The sequence below is a fragment of the Tursiops truncatus genome, chromosome 11 (assembly GCF_011762595.2).
Source record: "Tursiops truncatus isolate mTurTru1 chromosome 11, mTurTru1.mat.Y, whole genome shotgun sequence".
NCBI lineage: Eukaryota > Metazoa > Chordata > Mammalia > Artiodactyla > Delphinidae > Tursiops > Tursiops truncatus.
The window spans coordinates 97,734,235-97,756,810 of record NC_047044.1 but is presented as its reverse complement, the minus strand read 5'-3'; the positions used below and the strand labels follow the sequence as shown (position 1 = coordinate 97,756,810).

At 41.7% G+C, this 22,576-nt stretch overlaps 2 protein-coding genes across 3 annotated transcripts in view; one reads left to right on the top strand and one right to left on the bottom strand.

Annotated features, from left to right (window-relative positions):
• AKAP3 (A-kinase anchoring protein 3) overlaps nt 1-16,536 on the bottom strand; it is a 29,143-nt gene extending 12,607 nt beyond the window's left edge. Inside the window, exons 1-3 of one of the 2 annotated variants that reach the window (XM_073789132.1) lie at nt 16,414-16,536; nt 10,409-10,516; nt 7,979-8,074 (exon numbers count right to left, since the gene is read on the bottom strand). In XM_073789132.1, the coding sequence (XP_073645233.1) occupies nt 7,979-8,074 (96 nt within the window). In that variant the 5' untranslated portion in view covers nt 10,409-10,516; nt 16,414-16,536. Of the gene's footprint in view, nt 1-7,978; nt 8,075-10,408; nt 10,517-13,569; nt 13,696-16,413 lie in introns of those variants that run through there. The other variant, XM_019926111.3, reaches the window with a different exon arrangement.
• The window catches only part of NDUFA9 (NADH:ubiquinone oxidoreductase subunit A9), a 29,759-nt gene continuing 23,558 nt past the window's right edge, over nt 16,376-22,576 (top strand). Inside the window, exons 1-2 of the mRNA XM_019925957.3 lie at nt 16,376-16,525; nt 22,177-22,347. Of these exons, the coding sequence (XP_019781516.1) occupies nt 16,477-16,525; nt 22,177-22,347 (220 nt within the window). The 5' untranslated portion in view covers nt 16,376-16,476. The remainder of the gene's footprint in view (nt 16,526-22,176; nt 22,348-22,576) is intronic.

The following is a 22,576-nucleotide window of genomic DNA, read 5'->3' as shown; positions in this document are numbered from 1 at the left end:
TGTATGTAAAAGTATCCTACTTACCATCAAAAGTAAGGGATCGTTGTAATAACGAGTTATATCTATCTGGGGATGACCACGGGTACTGCCCATCTTTAAAGCATAATTTGCTATTTTAACTACCAAGTATCATAGAATTGCTGGCTACTATTTGTTCAATACTTAGGTCTACTACCAGGCACCGTGCTTAGTGCTCTATGCATGTTATTTTATTTAATTCTCATACATACCCTGTAAGGTGGGTATCCCTCTACCAGTTTCACAGGTGGAAAAGAGGCTTAGAGAAGTTAAATACTGACTAACATCTCACAGCTACTACACGATGGGGGCTAGGATTCAAATCTAGTTTGGACTCTAAAATTGGCACTCTCCACCCCTACAGTATTCTGTTATGTTTGGATGACTTGGGAAGAAGAGAAAAGCAGCTGGACCTCTACAGGCTGGTTTAAGTTGCTTGTGGGCTACCGAGCTTGGTTCAGAGTCCTCCTAAATGGTTCTGCTAATTTGAATAATAGCTACTATAAGGAAATTTGTGCTCTAGTAGAAAACTATGCATAATCTATAGCATACCTTTCCACATTTTCTGATTCTGATTCTCTCAGAGCTATTTGATAACTCTGTAAACTGTAGATAACTGATAGCAATGCAATATAATTCTTGTCTACACACATGTTAATTCTGACCAGGGAAGAATTACTTACTGTCTCCCCCACTGTGGAAGAGGTCAGTTTTGCTTCCGTTTGCACATTCACTTCAATATTCCTGATCTATATATGTCTCTTTCCTTTGATTCTCCTTTGAACTGCACCAGCTCCTCATTAATGAGTTAAATAAAATCTTTCACGATTTATTTTTATATTCATAGGAGAGTCATTATTTCACCTTTCTCTGAAAATGATCTTTTAACAGTTTTGGAAGTCTCTGCCAGATGTCCAGCAGCTTTGCCTAACAGAGGTAAACGTCATCATGAGGATGGTGTACCAGGTGCGTCTTTCCTTAGGCCCCCAGAGGTGAATCCAAAGGGCAACAGAACTTTGCAGACGTTCTGTTTTTTAGTTTTAATTTTCCTCTCTACGAATTTTGGTTTTGGTTTTCATTTTGGTTCTTCCATGGCCAATAATCACCAGTGGCAGCAATGCTTGAGAATGTGGTTTTATTGTATCACCATTTGGTGATTTCTTTAATGGATTAATGGTTTATAGAGATCTATTCTCTGTTGGTGACAGACAACAGAAAATCTATTTTGCTAGTATTTTTTGCCTACCTTAAGCTCAAATCAGTTTGGAATTTTGTGCCTAGTTGGAAGGAGAAGGGTTCTTTAACCTCCGGACAGGTGAGTTTGGGGTTTCTATGTTTACCTTTGACACATGACTAAAAGTTTTTTTTTTTCCATTGACATATAGTTGACATATAACATTACATGAGTTTCAGGTGTACAACACCTGTAATCATTCGATATCTGTATACGTATTGTGAGATGATCATCTCACAACAAGTCAAACGTCCACCATCACCACACGTAGTTCAAAAATTTTTTTCTTGTGCTGAGCTCTTTTACGATCTACTCTTTTAGCAACTTTCAAATATACAAAATACATACTACAGTATTATTAACTATAGTCACCATGCTGTACATTATACCCCCAGGATTTATTTATTTTATAACTGGAAATTTGTACCTTTTGACCTCCTTCACCCATTTTGCCCACCCACCTCTGGCAATCACCAATCTGTTCTCTGTACCTATGAGTTTATGTGTCCTTTTTTTTTTTTTAGAGCCCACATATAAGTGAGATCATATGGTATTTGTCTTTCTCTGTCTTACTTATTTCACATAGCAGCTATTGTCACAAATGGCAAGGTTTCCTTCTTCTCATATTCCACTGTATATATGAACCACATTTTCTTTATTCATTGCCCGTCAATGGACACTTGGGTTGTTGTCCATGTCTTGGCTGTTGTTAATAATGCTGCAATGAACACAGAGGTGCAGATATCTCTTCGAGATGGTGACTTTGTTTCCTTTAGATATATACCAGGAAGTGGAATTGCTGGATATGGTAGTTACTATTATTTTTAAATAATTTCCTCATATGATTGTAAGATTAAATGAGATAATGTGCGCAAAATAATCTGTACCCTTGAAATGGAATGTATCAGACAGGTAGTACTCCTTAAACATGTCAAGTGAAGATTAGACTTCAGAAGGGTAAGAGAAGAGGAGGAGAAGTCAAGACGCTTGATCGTAGGGTAATGTGGTGAAACACGGTTAACCAACTGTGGAGTACTAGGGAATATAACTTGACTTCCTACGTGTATGGGAAGTAGTGCTCTGGGTGAAAACAGAAGTGCTGGAAGAGAGCATGGCTAGGGGTGTGTCCTGCAATTCATTCCCATCAGCCTGGGTGGGAGGTGTGAAGAGACTACTGAGTTTCCATATGAATCTTTTAAAAAATTATTTTTCTGAACCAAAGGTCAGTAACAAGGGTGAACTTCTAAAAGGACAAAATTTAGTTTTAAGAAGAAGCTGTAGGAAAGAGAGCTGCCTGTATGCATGTCTGAGAAAGGGACAGAGAAAAGGTGGTGGAGTCAGAGCAAAGACTTCCAAGAAATGGAAAACTCAGTGGGTTCCAGTGTACAAACTATTCACCAGGGGGACCAACCTGATAGCCCACTTTGCGGAGGTGATTTAGGGGAGATGAATGATGTGTATCATAAACTATAATAAAACAATTCAATATGTATATAGTGTCTGTGTGTAACGTCATTTAGAGAGGGCATTTGATGAGCAGCCTTCTTTGCAGTGACTCAGGGACTCAGGCTCTGCTTTTGCATGGTTTCACCCTCCCTTAGGGACTCAGAATCTTTCCTTTGAGCCAGTGTATGGGAAACACCAGAGACTGTGGAGGATTGAATGAGAAACTTTTGTTGTCCAGGCCTGCAAGTGACAAACATCACTTCTACCCATATTCCATTTGTCTTTGCCTTTTTTTTTTTTTTTTTTTTTTGTGGTACGCGGGCCTCTCACTGTTGTGGCCTCTCCCGTTGCAGAGCACAGGCTCTGGACGCGCAGGCTCAGCGGCCACAGCTCAAGGGCCCAGCCGCTCCGCGGCATGTGGGATCTTCCCGGACCGGGGCACGAACCCGTGTCCCCTGCATCGGCAGGCGGACTCTCAACCACTGCGCCACCAGGGAAGCCCTGTCTTTGCCTTTTGAAATTGTGATTATGATGTACCCCAGTGTGGGTCTTTTGATTTCATCCTATTGGGAGGTCACTGAACTTCTGGATGTTTATATTCACATCTTTCATTAGATTTGGGAAGTTTCCAGCCATTATTTCTCCAAATATTCTCTCTGTCCCTTTTTTTCTGTCTTCTCCTACTGGGACTCCCATGCTGCATGTTTGTTCTCTTGATGGTGTCCCACAGAGCCCTTTGGCTCTGTTTCTTTTCTTCAATCCTTTTTTTCTTTCTGTTCCTTAGACTTGATCATTTCCATTGTCCTATCTTCAATTTTGCTCATTCTTTCTTCTGCCTGCTTAAATCTGCCTTTGAATCCCTCTAGTGATATTTTCATTTCAGTTATTGTACTTTTCAGCTCCAGAATTTCTTTTAGTTTATCTTTAGGTTTTCTATCTCTTTATGGATATTTCCACTTTGTTCATACATCATTTTCTTGATTTTCTCCACATCTTTCCCTTGGTTCTTTGAGCATCTTTAGGACAGTCGTTTTAAAGTCCTTGTCTAGTAGATCTGCCACTGGGTCTTCTTCAGAGACAGATTCTGTTGATTTCTTTCTTTCCTTTGAATGGGCCATACTTTCCTGTTTCTTTGTATGGCTTGTGAATTTTTTTTGGTTAAAAACCGGACATTTGGGCTTCCCTGGTGGCACAGTGGTTGAGCGTCCGCCTGCCGATGCAGGGAACACGGGTTTGTGCCCCGGTCCGGGAGGATCCCATGTGCTGCGGAGCGGCTGGGCCCGTGACCCATGGCCACTGAGCCTGCGCGTCCGGAGCCTGTGCTCTGCAACAGGAGGGGCCGTGACGGTGAGAGGCCTGTGTACCGCAAAAAAAAAAAAAAAAACTGGACATTTGAATCTACTGGATGAAAGTTTAGAATTGAGGCTCTAAGCTGTTTATCAGTGTTTGAATCATTACGTGTCTGCCATTCAGAAAAGCATTAAGTGTAAGTAATAATGTCTTCCTACCTCCACATGGTATTAACAAGTTAATATTATAACGTTTCTTGAGCAAAAGAATCTCTATTCTGACTGGAAAAAGTATTCTTATAGAGCCTAACTCAGAAATATTTTAGGAGTCTAAGTTCACATAGTTGGGTAAATTTTTGGTAAATAAGATTAGTTTAATAACTTTGGTTTAATAAAAACAGCTACATCTTTTCTGATTTACCAGAGTTAGGTATAACATTAAGTATGCGTTTTTATTTTATGTCGATGTGCTCTTCATAAACTTATACAGGTTATGCAGATCCAATCAGCTAGTATTACTTGTACTTAATGTTTAAGATCATGAAAAATATAAATGTGTTTAATCAAATTGAATATTTATCCTGACCAACTTTGTTTCAACAGTTATTATGTTTTATAGTATGTCAGCTTGATGATAAAGTTCCAACATCTTCATGTAACTTAAAACACTGGACTGGTATTAAATTGAGCTAATTAATGGATATTCACTGGATACTTAGATCATTTCTAAGTAAGGTAGAACAGTGAAACACTAATAGCTAAGCATAATTTATATGCTTTTGCTTTCTATTTTTATTACTATAGAGAGGTTAAATCTTTGGGTCTGTTAATGAATGTGTTTGTTTTTGCCACTTAGATTGTATAAGGGATGTGTATGTCTGTAGACAGTCGTCCTGTCTGGTCCATAAGCTCTGTTAGTCTGCACTTCAGCTGCTATGTGACAGTTCACCATTGTAAACCTCCTCTCTCCCAGGTTTCTTTGTGAAATAGATTGGAAAGTACTTAGGTTAAAAATTATGATTAATATAAGTGGCTGAGACTCTATTTAGGAACAATAGTTTCACAGGAATCCAACAGAATGCATGCCTATTTTTCTAGGGACTGCAGGTGAAACCTGGTGGAGAGAGTTTCTTAGTTTTGACTCCCTGCTCTCAGGACAGCAAACAATGGAGGCCTTTAAAAGCCAATTTGGAACTTCCCCGGTGGTCCAGTGGTTAAGAATCCACCTTCCAATGCAGGGGACGTGGGTTCGATCCCTGGTTGGGGAACTAAGATCCCACATGCCACGGGGCAACTAAGCTCTCGCACCACAACTGCTGAGCCCACGTGCCGTAAACTACAGAGCCCATGGCTCTGGAGCCGCATGCTGCAACTAGAGAGAAGCCTGTGCACCGCAGTGAAGATCCTGCGTGCTGCAACTAAGACCCGGCGCAGGCAAAACTAAAATAAAATAAAAGATCCTGTTAAAGGCCAATCTGTGACTCCTTATAAAAAGTTCCAGTAAAGCAAACTTAAGGCTTATCTGGTTGCTACAAGTATATAAATAATCAGACCAAATCTGACGAGACTAGCCTTATTTTGTGATCAAAATTTATCTTATTTTGAGATTTTTTCAATAAAAATGGAGGTAAGTGTAGGAAAAACATTTGTGCTTCAATAGAAAACTATGCACTATCTATAGTCCATAGTCTGTAGACTGAGCATTGCATATAGCCGTCCACATAACCTGATTCTGATTCTGTGTGAGCTACTTTGCAACTCTGTAGGCTGCAGATAATTGACAGCAATGCAAAATAATTCAACGTGTCTACAAACATGTAACTTCTGTCCAGTGGAGGTTTAGCTGTGGAAGAGGCCAGTTTTGCCTTGATTTGCACATTCGTTTCAACATTCCTGATCTGTAAGTATACCTTTTAAAAAAATTCTCCTTTGCACTGGCTGTAACACGTCTCACCAATTTCCTCATTAATTAGTTGAAAAAATCTTTAACATGCATTCATTTTTGTATCTAATTAAGAGTCTCGATTTTGCCTTTTGAAAATTATTCCTTAATGTTACCTACTTTTACAGATGGGCACACTATTTGCAAATAGGCATGTTTCCAAAATTAGGCTGTAACATGTACAGTCTTATTATAATGCAGACGTAGATTTTACTTTTCAATCCTTTTCACAGAACATTAAGGAAAAACAACCCTCTAGCACAGCAGCGAGCTTCGTGATGGAGTCTGAAGAGCTGTGTTAGCTTGGTGGGTTTTAGCTTTTCAATTGTCTCTATTTACGTTTTTTAAACTAAAATGTGTGCACCCTATGTGCATGACTCCACTCAATCCAGAAGAATTTTGCAGAAGTAGCTGATGAAGTCAGAGTGACTGGCGGAAAGACTAACCCTGTTTCTTTTTCTATTGATGGAGTTGACAATCAAACACCCATCTCCTCCAAACCTTTTGCCCTCTTGCGTCCTTTAACTTTCTTATAGACTAGCATCTTGAACAGTTGGGGAAGGTGGATGCCCCATTATTTCTGAGTCTTTCTTAATTAAGAACAGGGAAAATTTTCATGGCCCTGAAGGAGAATATGAAAAGGGTTAAGGGGTTTAATTTTCTCTCCTCAGCCGTCTCCTGCTTCAGTAGCTTAGTGTTAAGTCAACACATACACCTCCCGTCCTATTCTTCACGTCTAACTCAATTAAACATACTTTATAAAATGTTCCCTATCTCCCACTTCTAAATGATCTGTTCTGTAAACACCCAGAGCAATTGCTGTCCAGAAAATCCATTTGGCACACTACCACGAACTTCTTATAATTGGTGTCTACTAGTTATTTAGAGCACATGCGTATTTTTTATTTTCCCAAATGAATGATACGGTCTACGAGGACAGAAACTTTAACTCTTTACTACATCCGCTAGAGTGCTTCTCACTTATTGAAAAATTGAGAAATTTTTGTTAATTTAATATTGAAACTCATTTTTTTGTTGTTTTTCTAAAGAAAAGGGCAGAAGTAAATAAAAGATCTAGTGGAAGCAGTTTTGGTTAGCACTCATTCTACATTAATTGGATATCTAGTATCTGTATGTCCGAATGTCTTAATGTAGATTTGTTAATGTTTTCTTTCTTAGGCTATATAAGGCAGACCAAATAGACTGTGGACAAACAGAATATGGATCATGTAACATTACATGCAAGTAGATGTTTGATAAATGTTAGTACTAAGGATGAGGATTACAATGGGGATTCCATTAGATTGTGAGATCCTTAAAGGGAGAGAATTCTAATTTATTTTTCTATCTATCTCTGACCCTAAGACTCAGCACAGTGTCTGTGCCAGTTATTCATTGTTGTCTCTCAACTCCAGGTCCACCCTTTTTTGTCTTGCTTTGTGACTCTGGAACTGGACTCTTTAAACACTTCTCCTTTGGCAGCTGGCTTTGTTGACCTAGGGCACTGGAGGGGCACTATGTGGTCATCACAGGTGGGAGGCGTTTCCCTCCTGTCCCCCCTGTACCCTCTGGCAAGTGTCTTCAGCACCACTGGGATGCAGGTGGCTGTCCTGTTGCAGCTCACTCTCTCCAAGGAGATCTGAAGCAGCCTTGGTTGAGGGCGAGGGAGCTTTCGTGAGCCTTAGTTTCTTCCTTGTTTACTCTTTCAGCCTAGGGGTAGTAGCTGCCTTCTGCGTTTGCTGCTTCTGGAACTCTTTGAGTCTTCTTTCACAGCTTTTAGTAGTTAACTTAGTTAAATACTTTTCACTGAACAGGTTTTTAATATTCAGTTACTGGTGCGGTTTCCATCTTCTGACAGGACTCTGACTTACGGTGCCTGATACTAAGTTGAATGATGTAGGCAGAATGACAATATCACTTGTTCTAAAGGAGTTCATCTTTCCCCCAATAACTTCATCTTCAAGAATAAGAGGTGGTGGTGGAGAGAATAAAGCTACTCTTAATGGCACAGATTCCTAACTCAGTACTTATAAGGCGGCTCACACTTACCATTTTCCAGTCCTGGGGTAGGTCATCTCCGGGGGAATAGACATCAACTTTGCAAACTCCAGTTTGGCTTTGTAACCAGTCAACCCTATCCGACATCTGCAAGAAGAAAAAAAAATGAGAATGGGTCATCAAAAGGGCTAGTTATACGGAAGGAGAAATAAGGTAAAAGGCTGAGATGTGGAAAACAGTCTCCACAGAGACCTGTCCCAAGAGCTACTCCACACCCACTTAACTCTGGACCTTTTCATCCTCAGCTCCCAACTGCAGGAAGATTTCTTAAGCATATGTATCTCTAGTGCAGAGGCCAGAGGCTGGTGTATTCTAGAGGTGCTTGATATAGATTTGCTCATGAATGAACCTAAGCAGACGTGTCCTGCTCTCTGTGTCCTGGCTTGACAGACCTTCCAGATCTTGGATTTTCAGTACAGGCTCAAAGCTCAATGTGATCAGAGTAGAATTAATTTACTTGTCCCTCTCTGTTCTTGCCTCCACCAACTTTTTACAGTAACGTAGGCTTCACTGTAATTAATTCCTAGAGCACTAACTTACTTATATTAGCAGCAAGTCTAGTATCTCTTCCTTAAGATTAAGGGCTTCCTTAATCCCTCTTCCAATTAGCCAGGGGTCCTGGAGGAATTCTCATTCTCCAAGGTTCCACCAAGTATCTGAATGCCAGGAGAAGGGAGACGTCATATGCACCATCCAAAGGGCCCTGGAGGCAGTGATGTCCTTTCGCTGACGCTGATTTTTTCATAAGCTTTCCGACTCTTTGCTCTGTTCCCTAACCTCTGTAATGGCACCGCCATCTACCTGGTCTTCCAGAAAGCTGAAATTTATTTTACATGTATTCTTCCCTCCCAAGCCTCCTCTAGCTACTATTTCTCTCTTCTCTCATTTGTAGTCATTTTTCTTAGAAGAATTGCTTATACTCGCTGCTCTCACTGCCTCATCTCACAAGTGAGCATCGTGGTCCCTAATCCACTTACTCCTTGGCCTTTGGCCTTAGTCTCATCCACTTTCTGCAGCACCACATCTTTGCTAGTTCTTGGAAACAGGACTAGTTGTCATATTTGCCCACTGATCATCTACAAGTATGGGCAGCTTCTCTCTGCCCTCTTTTTCCATGACAGAATGCCATTACCAGGCTTCCACACTGAAGTTTCCCTTCTTGTGTTATAAATGTTGCTTAGATCTATACTTCTTAATAAGCAACATGGGATAAGATGGCCAATTTTTCCTCCCCAATGCCTCACAAACATCTTTGTGAAACAGGCATATATATTTATATTTTAATTCCAACAAATATACTGGTTTAAAATTCTGTTATAATAAAGTCCAAAAGCTTACCCTAATTTTTTTAACAATGAAATTGTGTTGTAAAAATAATTGCTTGAAATAAATGGAGCATTATTAGCGGTTGAATATCTGGTTAATTGGAAATATTTGCTTTAAAGGACTTTAGATCGTGGTGGGCTATACATCTCCCCCACAGATAGAACCAACACAACTCAAACACAGATTACACATGATTTAAACTTAATTGTAAGTGGATTTATTATTTTTGTTATACGTAACATTATGGGTAATTACTAAAAAGAAAATATAAGATCTTTCAAGAGCCGCCTGTTCTTTGCTCCCAAAAGAATGCGTTCCTGTTTTCACACCCCACTAACTTAGATTACTGAGCTGGGGAAACTGCTTTCTTTTCTCTTCCTAACACTGTAATACAGTAGATTCCTTGAATAAGCAATGGGTTTTCCACCCTGATTAGACCTTAGAATCGCCCTGTTTAAAAATACTGAAACTTAGGATCAACTGTTTAAAACTACTGTATCTGAGAGACCAATCCCCATAGAATCTTATTTCAGTGGTTTTAGGCTGTGGCAATGTAGGCACTGAATTTCTTAAAAGCTCTCTGGGTGATTCTAATGTACATCTAGAATTGAGAGCCCCTGGGCCTGGGCTTATATGGAGAGATCCTCTCCGCAGTAGACTTGCAAGCTCCGGAAAGATAATTATTCTTTTCTTTAAAAATTTTCTCTGAGATTTCCTAACCTTCTTGGTACCTTATTTTAATTTTTTTTTAAACCCTAACAAGGAAGCTTTTAATGTCAATGAAGTTAAACCCTGTATTGTTTCTCAGCAGCTCACTATTTTGTGCATATATTCGAACCCTTGAACCATTACCATGCATAAGGAAGGGAGGGCACTGTTCTTTGGCCAAAGAATCAGAAGACTTGGAAACAGGCTGTCCTGGACTGTTGACAGTGCAGGTCTTTTAATCTCCAGTTTACATTTCATCTTAATGAGTTACTTCTAATAGAAAATGACAAAATCAATAGGATCTACTGACCTTAGATTATATAGCACAATTAAAAAGCAAGGATGGAAATGAAGTACAGAAAGGAAGGAAGTTGTGTGATCACTTACTCTTACTGAGGACAGGTTCTGAGCTATGAGGAAAGCTCTGGATTAATTTCTTGTTGTCTTCACTATTCCTAAGTTTATCCACTCCTCCTGCCATGAAATATAAGGAACCTGCAACGGAAAGACACAAATAAAAATGGCTGATTTTACATATGAACTTTATTGCTCTTATTACCAAATAATGATTTTGACCTATGATTTTTCACATGGGGTACATAAGTGATGAGCACAAAATGACATTCACATTCAAATTCCAGGTCTCATTCTTGGTGCAGTCTGATGGTTCCTACGTGACAACAGAGGTTTCATCATCTGGCCAATAATTTCTGAAATGACTACTGTTATTCTCCACCTTCAAATCATTGGTAGACAGACTAATTTGACAACGAGGACGCTGAAAGTTTTTAGCCTAATCTCAAACCCGGCTTAAATAGGAAGTCAGAAGCTAAGTAGCTAGAATGGAGAAGAAGTGCCCTGAGTTCATGAATCTCAAAACACTTTTGGACTTCCCTGGCAGTTCAGTGGTTAAGACTCCGCGCTTCCAGCATTTCCGCTGCAGGGGGCGCAGGTTAGAGCCCTGGTTGGGAAACTAAGGATCCCGCATGCTGCATGGCAGCGGCCAAAAAGATAAAACAAAAAATCAAAACACTTTGTAGGCACTCCTTTGAGGACTCGGGAGAAATAGACATCCTCATGTTACAAAGGGAATTCATAATTAACTTCAAAACCAGCTTCCAGATCAATTATTTTCCTTCTAATTGCCTGCTGAAAGAATGACTATACGAATACAGCCTATTTCTAATTCTAGATGGCTCAATTTTTCTTTCTTAAGGTGGAGAATCTGAGAAAAAAAGAAATGACTTGCTCAAGTGTGCTAGGCCGGTTAAGACCTGCATGAAGCTTGACTCTTTTTGGGGATATGTTCACCCCAGGGACTTATCGAAGGTGTAAATATTTATCCAGTGATTTACTAATAGACCTCCTATCCCAATGAAACAAATAAATCGATATGCCAAAAGCACTCTTGTACTTCTTTCACGCCTGCTAGTTATATAGAGTCAGCAAACACTTCCACTCACATATGTCCTGAGGTTTTTATTCTATTTTCTATAGCTTCTGTATGTTGGTCTGCATCCATGAAGTTTGTTTTAGACTTTAAATTCCCTAAATTGTCCTGGATAATAGTGTATATAAAGAGGTACTCAAATACCTTTGGATGATAGTGATATTCAGACTCCTGAATCTGTATACCTGTCTCATAACGAAATGGAAAAGAGAGGACAGTCTAGAGACTAATGGAGCCAAGGAGTGGATTCATCCATTTCTTAACCTCAAAGTTGGTGAATAATATCCTGGAGTCAGGGTGGAAAATCAAAGACGCAAAGGATGCTTTGTGTTATCTATTAAGTTTGATGAGGAAAGAAGGCTAACTATATACAATGTGAAGATAAATGGACCTTAGGAACCATTTATTGTAACATACTCATTTTAAAGATTAGGAAATTGAGGCCCATAAAGGGAATATTAAAACCAATGGATAAGGCTTCCCCGGTGGCGCAGTGGTTAAGAATCCGCCTGCCAATGCAGGGGACACGGGTTCGATCTCTGGTCTGGGAAGATCCCACATGCGGCGGAGCAACTAAGCCCGTGCGCCACAACTACTGAGCCTGTGCTCTAGAGCCCGCGAGCCACAACTACTGAGCCCGCGTGCCATAACTACTGAAGAGCCTGTGCTCTGCAACGAGAAGCCACCCCAATGAGAAGCCCGTGCACTGCAACAAAGAGTAGCCCCCGCTCGCTGCAACTAGAGAAAGCCCGTGCGCAGCAACGAGGACCCAACACAGCCAAAAATACATAAATAAATAAATTTTAAAAAACCCACAATGGATATATTCATTGAAATATTTACAGCTCTGCAGGTTAACATTCCGGAAGCGAAGAATTTTTTCTATGGCCAATAGAGGGACCCTGTGGACAATGGAAGGACTGACCTAAAATGTTCCTTAAAAATGTCAATGTGATTATTACCTCAGAGATAACTGAGGAGTGCCTGTCATGAATCAGGAGTGCACAACAATACAGGGGCTTGGTTATGGTGCTGTATCCCAGACCACAGCTCCCTCTCGAGACATGTTTCCTGTATTCATCATAAGGATGAGCTCTTGTTTACTCAAGGTTCCTAAGCTCACAGAAAAACTCAAATTTACAGGCAGCATAAATGAAGCTTTTGCAGGGTTCATACATATCTGATCAAGTTTTGAAATTTATTCGACTAGTTTTGTTTTGTTTTGTTTTCCCAGCCCACCCCTCGACTAGTTTTTATTACTAGTTTAAAAAAGGAAGAATATATTCTATTACATCCATTCTCTTTTTCTCTCTCACTCCCTTTCTCTAAGTGCCTGGCGTATAGTAGACACTCAATAAATTTGGTTGTTGATGAAATCAGTTTCATGCGATTTTGTTTAAATAAGGATTAGAAAAGTGTGTGTGTGTGTGTGTGTGTGTGTGTGTGTGTGTATCTTTTTCTCAGTGGTACCACTCACTGTTCAGCTTTCCTGTGGTTCTCCTATAGTTTCACTTTCCCTTAGTAATAACCTCTTCCTCCATTGCCCTGTTAGTACAGACATTTTCTCCACAGAGCTACATATATCGTGCCTTCCCCCAGTTCTCTGTTGTCTAGCCACCGAGTCAGAACTAACAGTGAGAGGATGGAAGTGGATGAGAATTGGGGCTCTGAGCTATACCAGTCTGACTTTGCTATTAGAGCACTGGGAACAACAACAAAAACAAAAACAACAACTCTTGGAACAGCCACACATGAATAGGAAAAGTCAGCACACAGTCAAGCTTCCAGTCACATCACGAAATTGGAAAGCAGACAGTAAGACACCCTCATGTACCCAAAAGTATGGCCAAGGAGATCTGATCAATCTGCAACAAAATTAAAACTTCAACAGCAAAGATGGTACATTCAGCTATCATGGTACTGAGGGAGAGGCTCATTTATTTCCAGAAGATTCTGATGTGAAACTAAAATTGACCGGGCAAAGAGGGAGGCGAGGTTGAACATTAAAAGTTAGCCCAGCACTTATCACTGAATTCTCCCTTTTAACCACAGAGGATCAGAAAATGGGCTGTCTTCTCAGTCCAGTGGGATTTCCTACCTCTGTAGAGCTGGAATAGTGAACCACAGAAGACTCCAGAATATACTTTTAAAGTCAATGAAGTTGCTGGGATGTTCGTGCTCAGCTCAAGATCTTGTTTCCTCCCCTCAGCCTTCCGTGTACCTCCCCCTTGTTGGGAATGGAGAGTGACATCAGAATCACAACTGGTGATATCACTGTCTCCATGGCAACAGTGCTGAGGCTGCCAGAAACTGAGTGATCAAAGGCCAAGGGGAGGGGTGAAGATACATTCCAAGGCTCGGATGCTTAGTTTGGAAGGACTGGCCTTGCTTTCTCCAGATTAATTTTCTCATTTAAGTGTCTAATTTTGGTAGGGGATATGGGAGGCGGAAGTTATGCCAATGGATTCCATTTAAAAGAACAAAGAAAGTATTACACATGAACAACTCCAGATGGGTGCAGAGAATAAGAAATTAAGGAATTGAGGGTCTACTAAATTTTTTTATGCAAAGCCCATGGAATCACTTTCATTTTGTGGGGTCCAGCCTGGACTCTTCTTGACTATAAGCATCTTAACTTTTATATAAAAAAAATTCTGAGATATTTTGCCTAAACTGACCATCTCTGGGTTATAATAAATCTTAGATGGTCAGATGCAGTAGCACTAATCCATCCTCTGCAATTCTCGACCTGAGGAACCATACTGAGATTGATCAGACCAAGAGCGTTTGGTTGGCCATTTCTAGGCTTGAGGAGACTTTAATAGCAGTACACTCTCTTTGGAATGTTACCTTAGGTACTCTTAATGACTCTCTGAACACCGCTACAGGATAAAGATTACAATTGTTAATGAATTCAAAAACGACTTACTGGTTTACAAGCTTCCTTCAACAAGGTTATTTATCTACTGATAATCTTTTATATTGTTTCAGTTTCTTCATCTTTAAAATAAAGAAATTGAGCTTGCTGATCTCTTAAGATCCCCTCCAGCTCTAACATTCTGTGATTTTGACACTTGAGTGCGATGTGAACAGAACACACGTACACTCATACAGCACTTTGCAGCTGACAAAGCGCCTTCACGTCCATGTCACTTGATCCTTCCGGTAGCATTCTGAGGAAACAGGACAAGTGTTCTCTTCCCTGTTAGACAGATGTAGAAGCTTACCCAGCTCACGACAGATACCTGGTAGACTAGAACTGGGCTCTAACGTTCTGAGTTTTTGAGTTTTAAGTCGATGCTGTTTCAGCAATATCATGCCACCTTGAAAGTAGTATTGAGAACGTGAAGCACTCTTTGACGTGGAGATGAAACATAACTGGCAATATTACACAGGTGTTAGGATGCGGCCAATGATAATGGGATCTATCAATTCATCAGAATCAGGAAGGTATGTTTTTATTCATATCGACTCCAGAATCAAATATTAGCAAAATGTAAGTGCTGAGTGAACATAGGATGAGACCAAGAAATGTGATAGTGTAGCATTAGTAAACTTCTCTGATAAAATTTCTTCAAGAGTTTCTTTCCTCTTCCAATTCACTGTGGAAGATGACGTTTCAGTAAGCGGAGGGGGTGGGGTAGAGTGGGACCAACCAACCTTACAAGCCTAATAACAGGCCACTTCTGATCACTACATGTCTTTTGTCTATCCCAGCAACGCACATTCCTTTCTTCCTGAAAACACAAAGCACTGAAGAAATGACCGAGCCTAGAAAGATTCCCCCAAACGAGTCTGTTTTCTGATAAGCCCTAGGGAGATGTCTCACGACAGGTTGCTGATCGCTGTTCCTACTCAGGGAGCTTGGGAGGTTGCCCCGAAGAAAGTATTCAAAAATGCAAATCTTTCTGGAATTTCCATAAGCTCTGGATACTATTATACTTTCTGGAACAATGTAGACTCCCAACGGATCCACAGTTTAAAAAAAAAATTGCAAACCTTTGCCCTAGAAAGAGCCATCTTAAGTTTCCTCCTAGAAAAATGTGCAGATGGCATACACGCCCACTAACTTTTACATGACACTTCAGGAAGTTCGCAGACTTCCTGAAGCCCACTCCTTTTTCTTTGGCCACTCTATGCGGCCCGCAGGACCTTAGTTCCCAGAACAGTGTTCGAACGGGCACCGCCTGTGGGTGGCTGTGTTGGGTCCTTCCGTGGAAGCACGGAATCTTAACCAATGGACCACCAGGGAAGTCCCCTGAAGCCCACTCCTGGGTGGCAGTCCAAGTTAAGAATCCCTGGATTCATGTCAGGTGGTGAGATAAAGGCTATGATAAATCAGAGTAATTAAAGGACAGGTGGAATGATAGAAGACGTCAGACAAGTCGTCTCCGAAGTCACCAACCCGCAAAGACTTGAGCTGGTGACACGCCAGGAAAAAGGAACAGCAAGAGCCAAGGCTCCGGACGGAACCTGCTCCGGTTCCACGACGGCATCCTTTCTCATCCTCACTTTTTCTTAGTCCCCGCCCCCTCCAGTCCCCTGGGCCCGAGTTTTCTCCTTGAAGAGCGTCCCGAGCGCAGGGGCCACGCCTCCTCCTTCCCCACCTCACCGGGGCCGCCCCATTTGACACTTTCAGGGCACGGTGAACTGAGAGTCGCGAGAGCTGCGGTGCTGCCGTTTTGCCCTTGAGTCAGTCCCCGGTCCACCGTGAACTTCAGGTTCCTCGACAATACGAGGTTATCTTTACGGTGCACTCCAGACCGGGGATTCCGACACCAAGACTCCTTTCTTTCTACTTCCCCTCCTCCCCGTCTCCCTCGCGTCCCCCCAGCCCCTCCAGCTCTCTCCCCAACACTCTTCCCGCCCACTCTTCACCCTAGCCTCGGACCCGCCCCTTCCGTTCCCGGTTAGCGCCTGCGCAGACAGCAGGGAAAGATACCTTTTGACCCAGCTTAGTGGCCGTAGGCGGCCGAGCGCCGGCGGCGGGGCATTGTGGGAGAAGATGGCAGCCGCCGTTCACCCCCGAGTTGTCAGGGCCCTGCCAATGTCACGTAAGTGTCACCGGGAACGGCGGCCCCGGATCGGGAGTCCAAGATGCGGATCTAAAGTTTCGGGAGTGGCTCCGTGGTGCACCGGTCACGCTGAGTCCCTGGGCACCCTGGTTTTTCTAGGTCCGGAGCTGCCTCTGTCCAGTTCCTCTTTTTTCTCCCCTTCCCCGGCTCACGTATTAAATTGTGCGCCTGGGAAGGGGTCTTCGCTGGGAGAACGTGAGCAACGCGAAGGGGAGAGGAAAAAGGGGGACATGTGAAAGACCGAGAAAGTACTGATAGGGTTGTAAGCGTTTGGGATTATAAGAAATATTGGGGGGAAGGCGGGGGAGGAATCTGAAAATGATGGGGGGAAAAAAGGGTAGTGGAGAAAAGGTTCTTCATGAATTGACTTTATGACGTTGCGCAAGCTCTTAATCGGCCTCAACTTCAGATTCTGCGCATCACAGTGGAAATGATCATACTACAACGTCAGGGAGTTTCCGAGAAGATTCAGTGAAGTAGTATTTATAAAAGCACTTTCTAAATCAAAACCATTCCTACAAATGTGCAGGCGTTGAGGCCTCGGGGAGCGAGGGATGCTCAGGACAGAGAAGAATCAGGACATTGGTGGAAAAAAAGGAAGAAGAATAAAAGAATATCTTAGGATTTGTCTAAGTGTAGTTTATTTTCCCTTCTACTCTGATCGGATCTGCTGTGGTCCTCAAGTTGAAAACACGCATTTGCTCTTACACTCACTAAGAGAGGCTAGAAAAGCAAGGAAATTGGGAATATAGTTACACTTCATCATCATTATTTCACCCTCCTCTCCTTCACAAACATGCCCTGCATCAACCTCCAGAAACTGCATTTTTCCATAGTGCATTTTAGTTATTACAGAATATCATTTGCTCTCAAAATTAGGTGCATGTCAGAATCATTCTTAGAGCTTTATAAAAAAATAGAAATGGAGGGCTTCCCTGGTGGCGCAGTGGTTGAGAGTCCGCCTGCCGATCCAGGGGACGCGGGTTCGTGCCCCGGTCCGGGAAGATCCCACATGCCGCGGAGTGGCTGGGCCCGTGAGCCATGGCCGCTGAACCTGCGCGTCCGGAGCCTGTGCTCCGCAGCGGGAGAGGCCACAGTAGTGAGAGACCCGAGCGCTACCAAAAAAAAAAAAAAAAAAAAAAGAAATGTAGACTCATTGAAGAGCTATTCAATCAGAATTTTTGAGACTGGCTCCTTGTACCTTAAATTTTAAAAAGCTCCACAGGTACTTCTGATGTTCAGCCAGAGGTGAGAGTCAGGAGTATTTGGAGGATTCTTTTTTTTCCATCTTGGGTAGAGCGCCTCCACGCCTCTGGGCAGGTGGTTGGTGCACATCACTTATAATGGATGGTTTCGTAGCGCTCACTTCTTTGCAAAGACATTTGCTGGTTCTTGTTAAACTGTTACATTGGTGCCACATAGTGTAGGTTGTGAATGGTAATAACGACAATTTACTGAGTTCCTGCTGTCGGCTAACCACAGTTCTAGACATTTTCATAAAATTTTTTCCTTTAACATTTTTTTTTTAACTTGACACGGTAGCTTGTGCTCTTTACCACCCTGCTTTACACTCTCTGGTAAAGTAAGCTTTTGAGTAAACTCGGGAGAGGCAAGTCTAGTGTGTAACATAATCAAAACACTACAGAACTGTATAAAACATATATAGTGAAATGTGGCGAGACTATTAAGTACCACAGGAAATCAGAAAAGGGAAAAAGTAGATCATCTGAAGTAGGGAGGGAAGATTGAAAGGGCAGTGGAGAATTGCAGCGCTTCCATTGATTTAAAAAAAATTTTTTTTTAGGGTTGTTATGATCTGGAAAGTCAGAGGGGTTGGACATTTTCCTGGCACTAGCAAGGACAAGGGGGTGAGAATGGAGGCAGTGAGATGACTACCTGAAGATCTGGAATAGTAGGAAAGGAGGTCGAATACGTTAGATGGGGTCAAATAATGGAGGCCTTTGAAAGCCAAGCAGAGTTTAGACCAGTGGTTTTCCAAGTGGATTTTGCAAGAGGAACCAATGGTGTATAAAAATACAGCATTAGAACTTAAAGAAAAAAAGTTTTCTGTAGTAGTAACAATAGCTAACACATGGTTCAAACTATATAGCAGACACTGTTCTAAGGGCTTTCATGTGTGTTGCAAAATGTGTATAACATTTTGGTACTACATAGAACGTGCATGTAATTCACAAATAAATACTTTAAAAAAAAACCCTTACGCGGTGTGGAAGCAAATATGTTTGGAGGCTATTGGTTTAGATACTAACAGTAGGAAACCAAAGTAGGTTTAATGAATAAAGGATATTATTTTCCTAATGGTGTTCCTAATAAATGGAAGAAAATGGAGAGGCTGGAGCCAAAGAGGGTAATAACATATTTATTGAGAACCTACAGTGTGCAAGGCACCGTGACGTACTTACCCATTTATTATTATTATTATTTTTAATTAATTAATTTATTTATGGCTGTGTTGGGTCTTTGTTGCTGTGCGCAGGCTTTCTCTAGTGGCGGTGAGCGGAGGCTACTCTTCGTTGTGGTGTGCGGGCTTCTCATTGTGGTGGCTTCTCTTGTTGTGGAGCATGGGCTCTAGGCGCGCAGGCTTCAGTAGTTGTGGCACGTGGGCTCAGTAGTTGTGGCTCGCGGGCTGTAGAGCTCAGGCTCAGTAGTTGTGGTGCGCGGGCTTAGTTCCTCCGCGGCATGTGGGATCTTCCTGGACCAGGGCTCGAACCCATGTCCCCTGCATTGGCAGGCGGATTCTTAAACACTTAGCCACCAGGGAAGCCCTTACCCATTTATTATTAATTTTCGTATCAGCCCTCTAAAATGTAACTTTCATGAGGCCAGGGACTTTGTCTTTTTTACTATGTTAGTCACAGTTTCTAGAATAACGCTTGGCTGGTAATTGTTGCAAAAACAAATAACCATGTGAGGTTAGTGTAATATTACTTTCTGAGGAATTTCAAAGTAATAGTAAAACACTCCTGGAATTCTTAGTGTGTGCTGGGTAACGTGCCAAATGCTTTACACACATTGACTCCAATCCTCATAACAGTCCTTGCAGATGTTCATACCTAGACTCCAGTAATTCTTCTCATTTTATTTGCTCTGTCCTTTATCCTGTGCCCTAACTTCCTTACTCATCATTCTAATCATTCCCTTTCGTACATTCTCAACTCCCCAGCCCTTATCCCTTTGACATAAAAAAATCAATGCTGATTAGAGCAAGCTTTCCACATATGCTTTCCACGTATTTCCTGCCTGCCCCTGAGCGGCTGAGGGCTAAGCTAAGGAAAACTCCAAACGAATTGAGTGTCCTTATTTTAAATCCATGAATGCAAATCTCAAGTGGATTTTCAGCACATTTTTTCTAGGAAATTTGCTTTCCCTTTCTCCATGTGACTAGTTAACACTGCCAGTCTCCTAAAACTTTTAACACGTGCTTCTGTCTTATTCTTAGCTTTACAGAGAACGGAAAGGAATCAGATGGGAACAATCTTTTTCCCACCATGAAAATCTAATAGCTGAGCTGGGATAATTCTCTGCTTTCCCGCCTCTTACAGTGTATGAGCTTCTCCTGGTCTGATGGAAGGCCAGTTCCCTCATTTGGCCTTTGATCCCATCCTCCCTTCCCTCTTCCTCCCCTCTCCTGAGTCATTAACATTTCCCCTCTACTGGGTCGTTCCCATCAACATCTAAATATGTTATAATATTTCAAATTAAAAGAACCCTTCCTTGTCTTTCTGTTCCTCTAGTCCCATTTTTCTTTGTCCCTTTACATCGTATCCCCAGAGAAGAATTTTCGATACTCCTCTTAGGACCTCCCTGCCGCACTCTCCTAATCCAATCAAATTGCTCTTGTTCAGGCCATTTACAGCCAACATTTTCTAGATCCTAGGGTCCTCTGCCCTCCTCTTACTTCACTTTTCAGCAGCATTTGATAGAGTTGACTATTCTCTCCATCAATCACTTTCTTCTTTTGGCTTCTGGACACCATTTTCTTTTGTTTCTTTCCTCTCACCTCACTGGGCCACTTTTCAGTTTCCTTTGCAGGCTCTTTGGGTTAGTCATGTAACCCCTCTGAGCCTTGGTTTCCTCATCTGTAAAGTGGCAATAAAGATAGTGTGAAATAAAATAATATCTATTAAGCGCTAAGAATGATGCCAGGTGCCTTTGTAAGTTTAGCTGTTATTTATACATTATTATTTTGTTACTATTATGTGTCTGATCTGCATTGTTTGTTTCTAGTCTCTATGGTTGCAGTAACTATTCGGTAAGCTAGGCTTTTTCTCCAATTCCATACTTTTAGATGGGAAAATCAGTGGTTTCTGGGCATAGTGCCACTGGAAAGTCAGCTCTAGAAAGCAGAACAGACTTATTGATACTTTCTTAGTTACTTACTTATCTACTTTTGATGATTTTCATTAGTTTTTTATTAAGTCTGAAGTGTACTCTTATTTTTATTTTTTTAAAACTAATTAATTAATTTATTTATTTTTGGCTGTGTTGGGTCTTTGTTGCTGTACGTGGGCTTTTCTCTGGTTGCAGTGAGCAGGGGCTACTCTTTGTTGCGGTGCGCTGGCTTCTCATTGCGGTGGCTTCTCTTGTTGCGGAGCATGGGCTCTAGGCCTGCGGGCTTCGGTAGTTGTGGCGCACAGGCTCAGTAGTTGTGGCTCGCAGAGTTAGTTGCTCCACGGCATGTGGGATCTTCCCAGACCAGGGCTCGAACCTGTGTCCCCTGCATTGGCAGGCAGATTCTTAACCTCTGCACCCCCAGGGAAGCCCCTGAACTGTACTCTTTTAAAAAAATAATCTCTAGGCTTCCCTGGTAGCGCAGTGGTTGAGAGTCCGCCTGCCGATGCAGGGGACATGGGTTCGTGCCCCAGTCCGGGAAGATCCCACATGCCGTGGAGCGGCTGGGCCCGTGAGCCATGGCCGCTGAGTCTGCGTGTCCAGATCCTGTGCTCCGCAATGGGAGAGGCCACGACAGTGAGAGGCCCGCGTACCTCAAAAAATAAAAATAATAATAATAATAATAATCTCTTACCTCTACCTCCAACCCATATCATCAACTCTGTTTTTCATTCATCATCAGTTTTACAGTCTGTTCCAGGTACGTCTTTTGCTGTTCCCTGCGCTGGGCTTATTCATTCCCACCCCTACGTTGTTAGATGTGTTATGTGTTTCACGTGCAAATCTATCTTTCCTGTTATTACTCTTTCAGATCTTTCTCAAAACCCTTTATTCAGGAGTCCTTCCTCATGATTCTCTAACTTATGGCACGTTTACTTTGCATTCTCTCTGCTCCTTTCATGTAGAGATTTATACTCTCTTAATTTGTAACTGTTTATTATTACCTTTCTCAACGTGATTTATCTTTTTAGGTAAACTATATCCTATGGGGCAGGGAGTTTGCTTTCTAACTTTTATACATTTCCTTATGTCCTATTGATTGTTTGTTGCAATAATTTGGTTTATTATTGCTGTTGTTACTTAAATTATAAAAGTTAAATTTAAACTGTAACCTAAGTAAATGAAAATACTGATAGCAAAATAATGTCGTGTTTCTAGGAAAAGAAGCTGTTTGAATTCATGGTCAATTTTATGTATATTCTGGGGTTCTCTTTAAGGTTCTTCTGTTACTACAATAGCCACATCTGTGTTTCGTGGCCCACCCCAGCGCCAGCTTCATCCTGCACTCACACCTCATGGGAAAGGTGGGCGTTCCTCAGTCAGTGGGATTGTGGCCACTGTGTTTGGAGCAACGGGATTCCTGGGCCGCTATGTTGTCAACCACCTTGGTAAAGTTCCTTGCATTCAGCGTACCCCAAAGCCTAATGAGAACTGTTTCTTTCCATCGTAACGGTGTTTTGAGTGACTCCTGTCTTGGATTTATGTGATTTTGGTCTGCTGTATGTCATGAACAGGCCCAGACTTCCTATATCGGACGTTAATACAGGAAAGGGGGCTCTGAAAAGTTATGACATCTCTAGCATGGCAAAATATGTTTCTTACTAAAAATAGAATCAA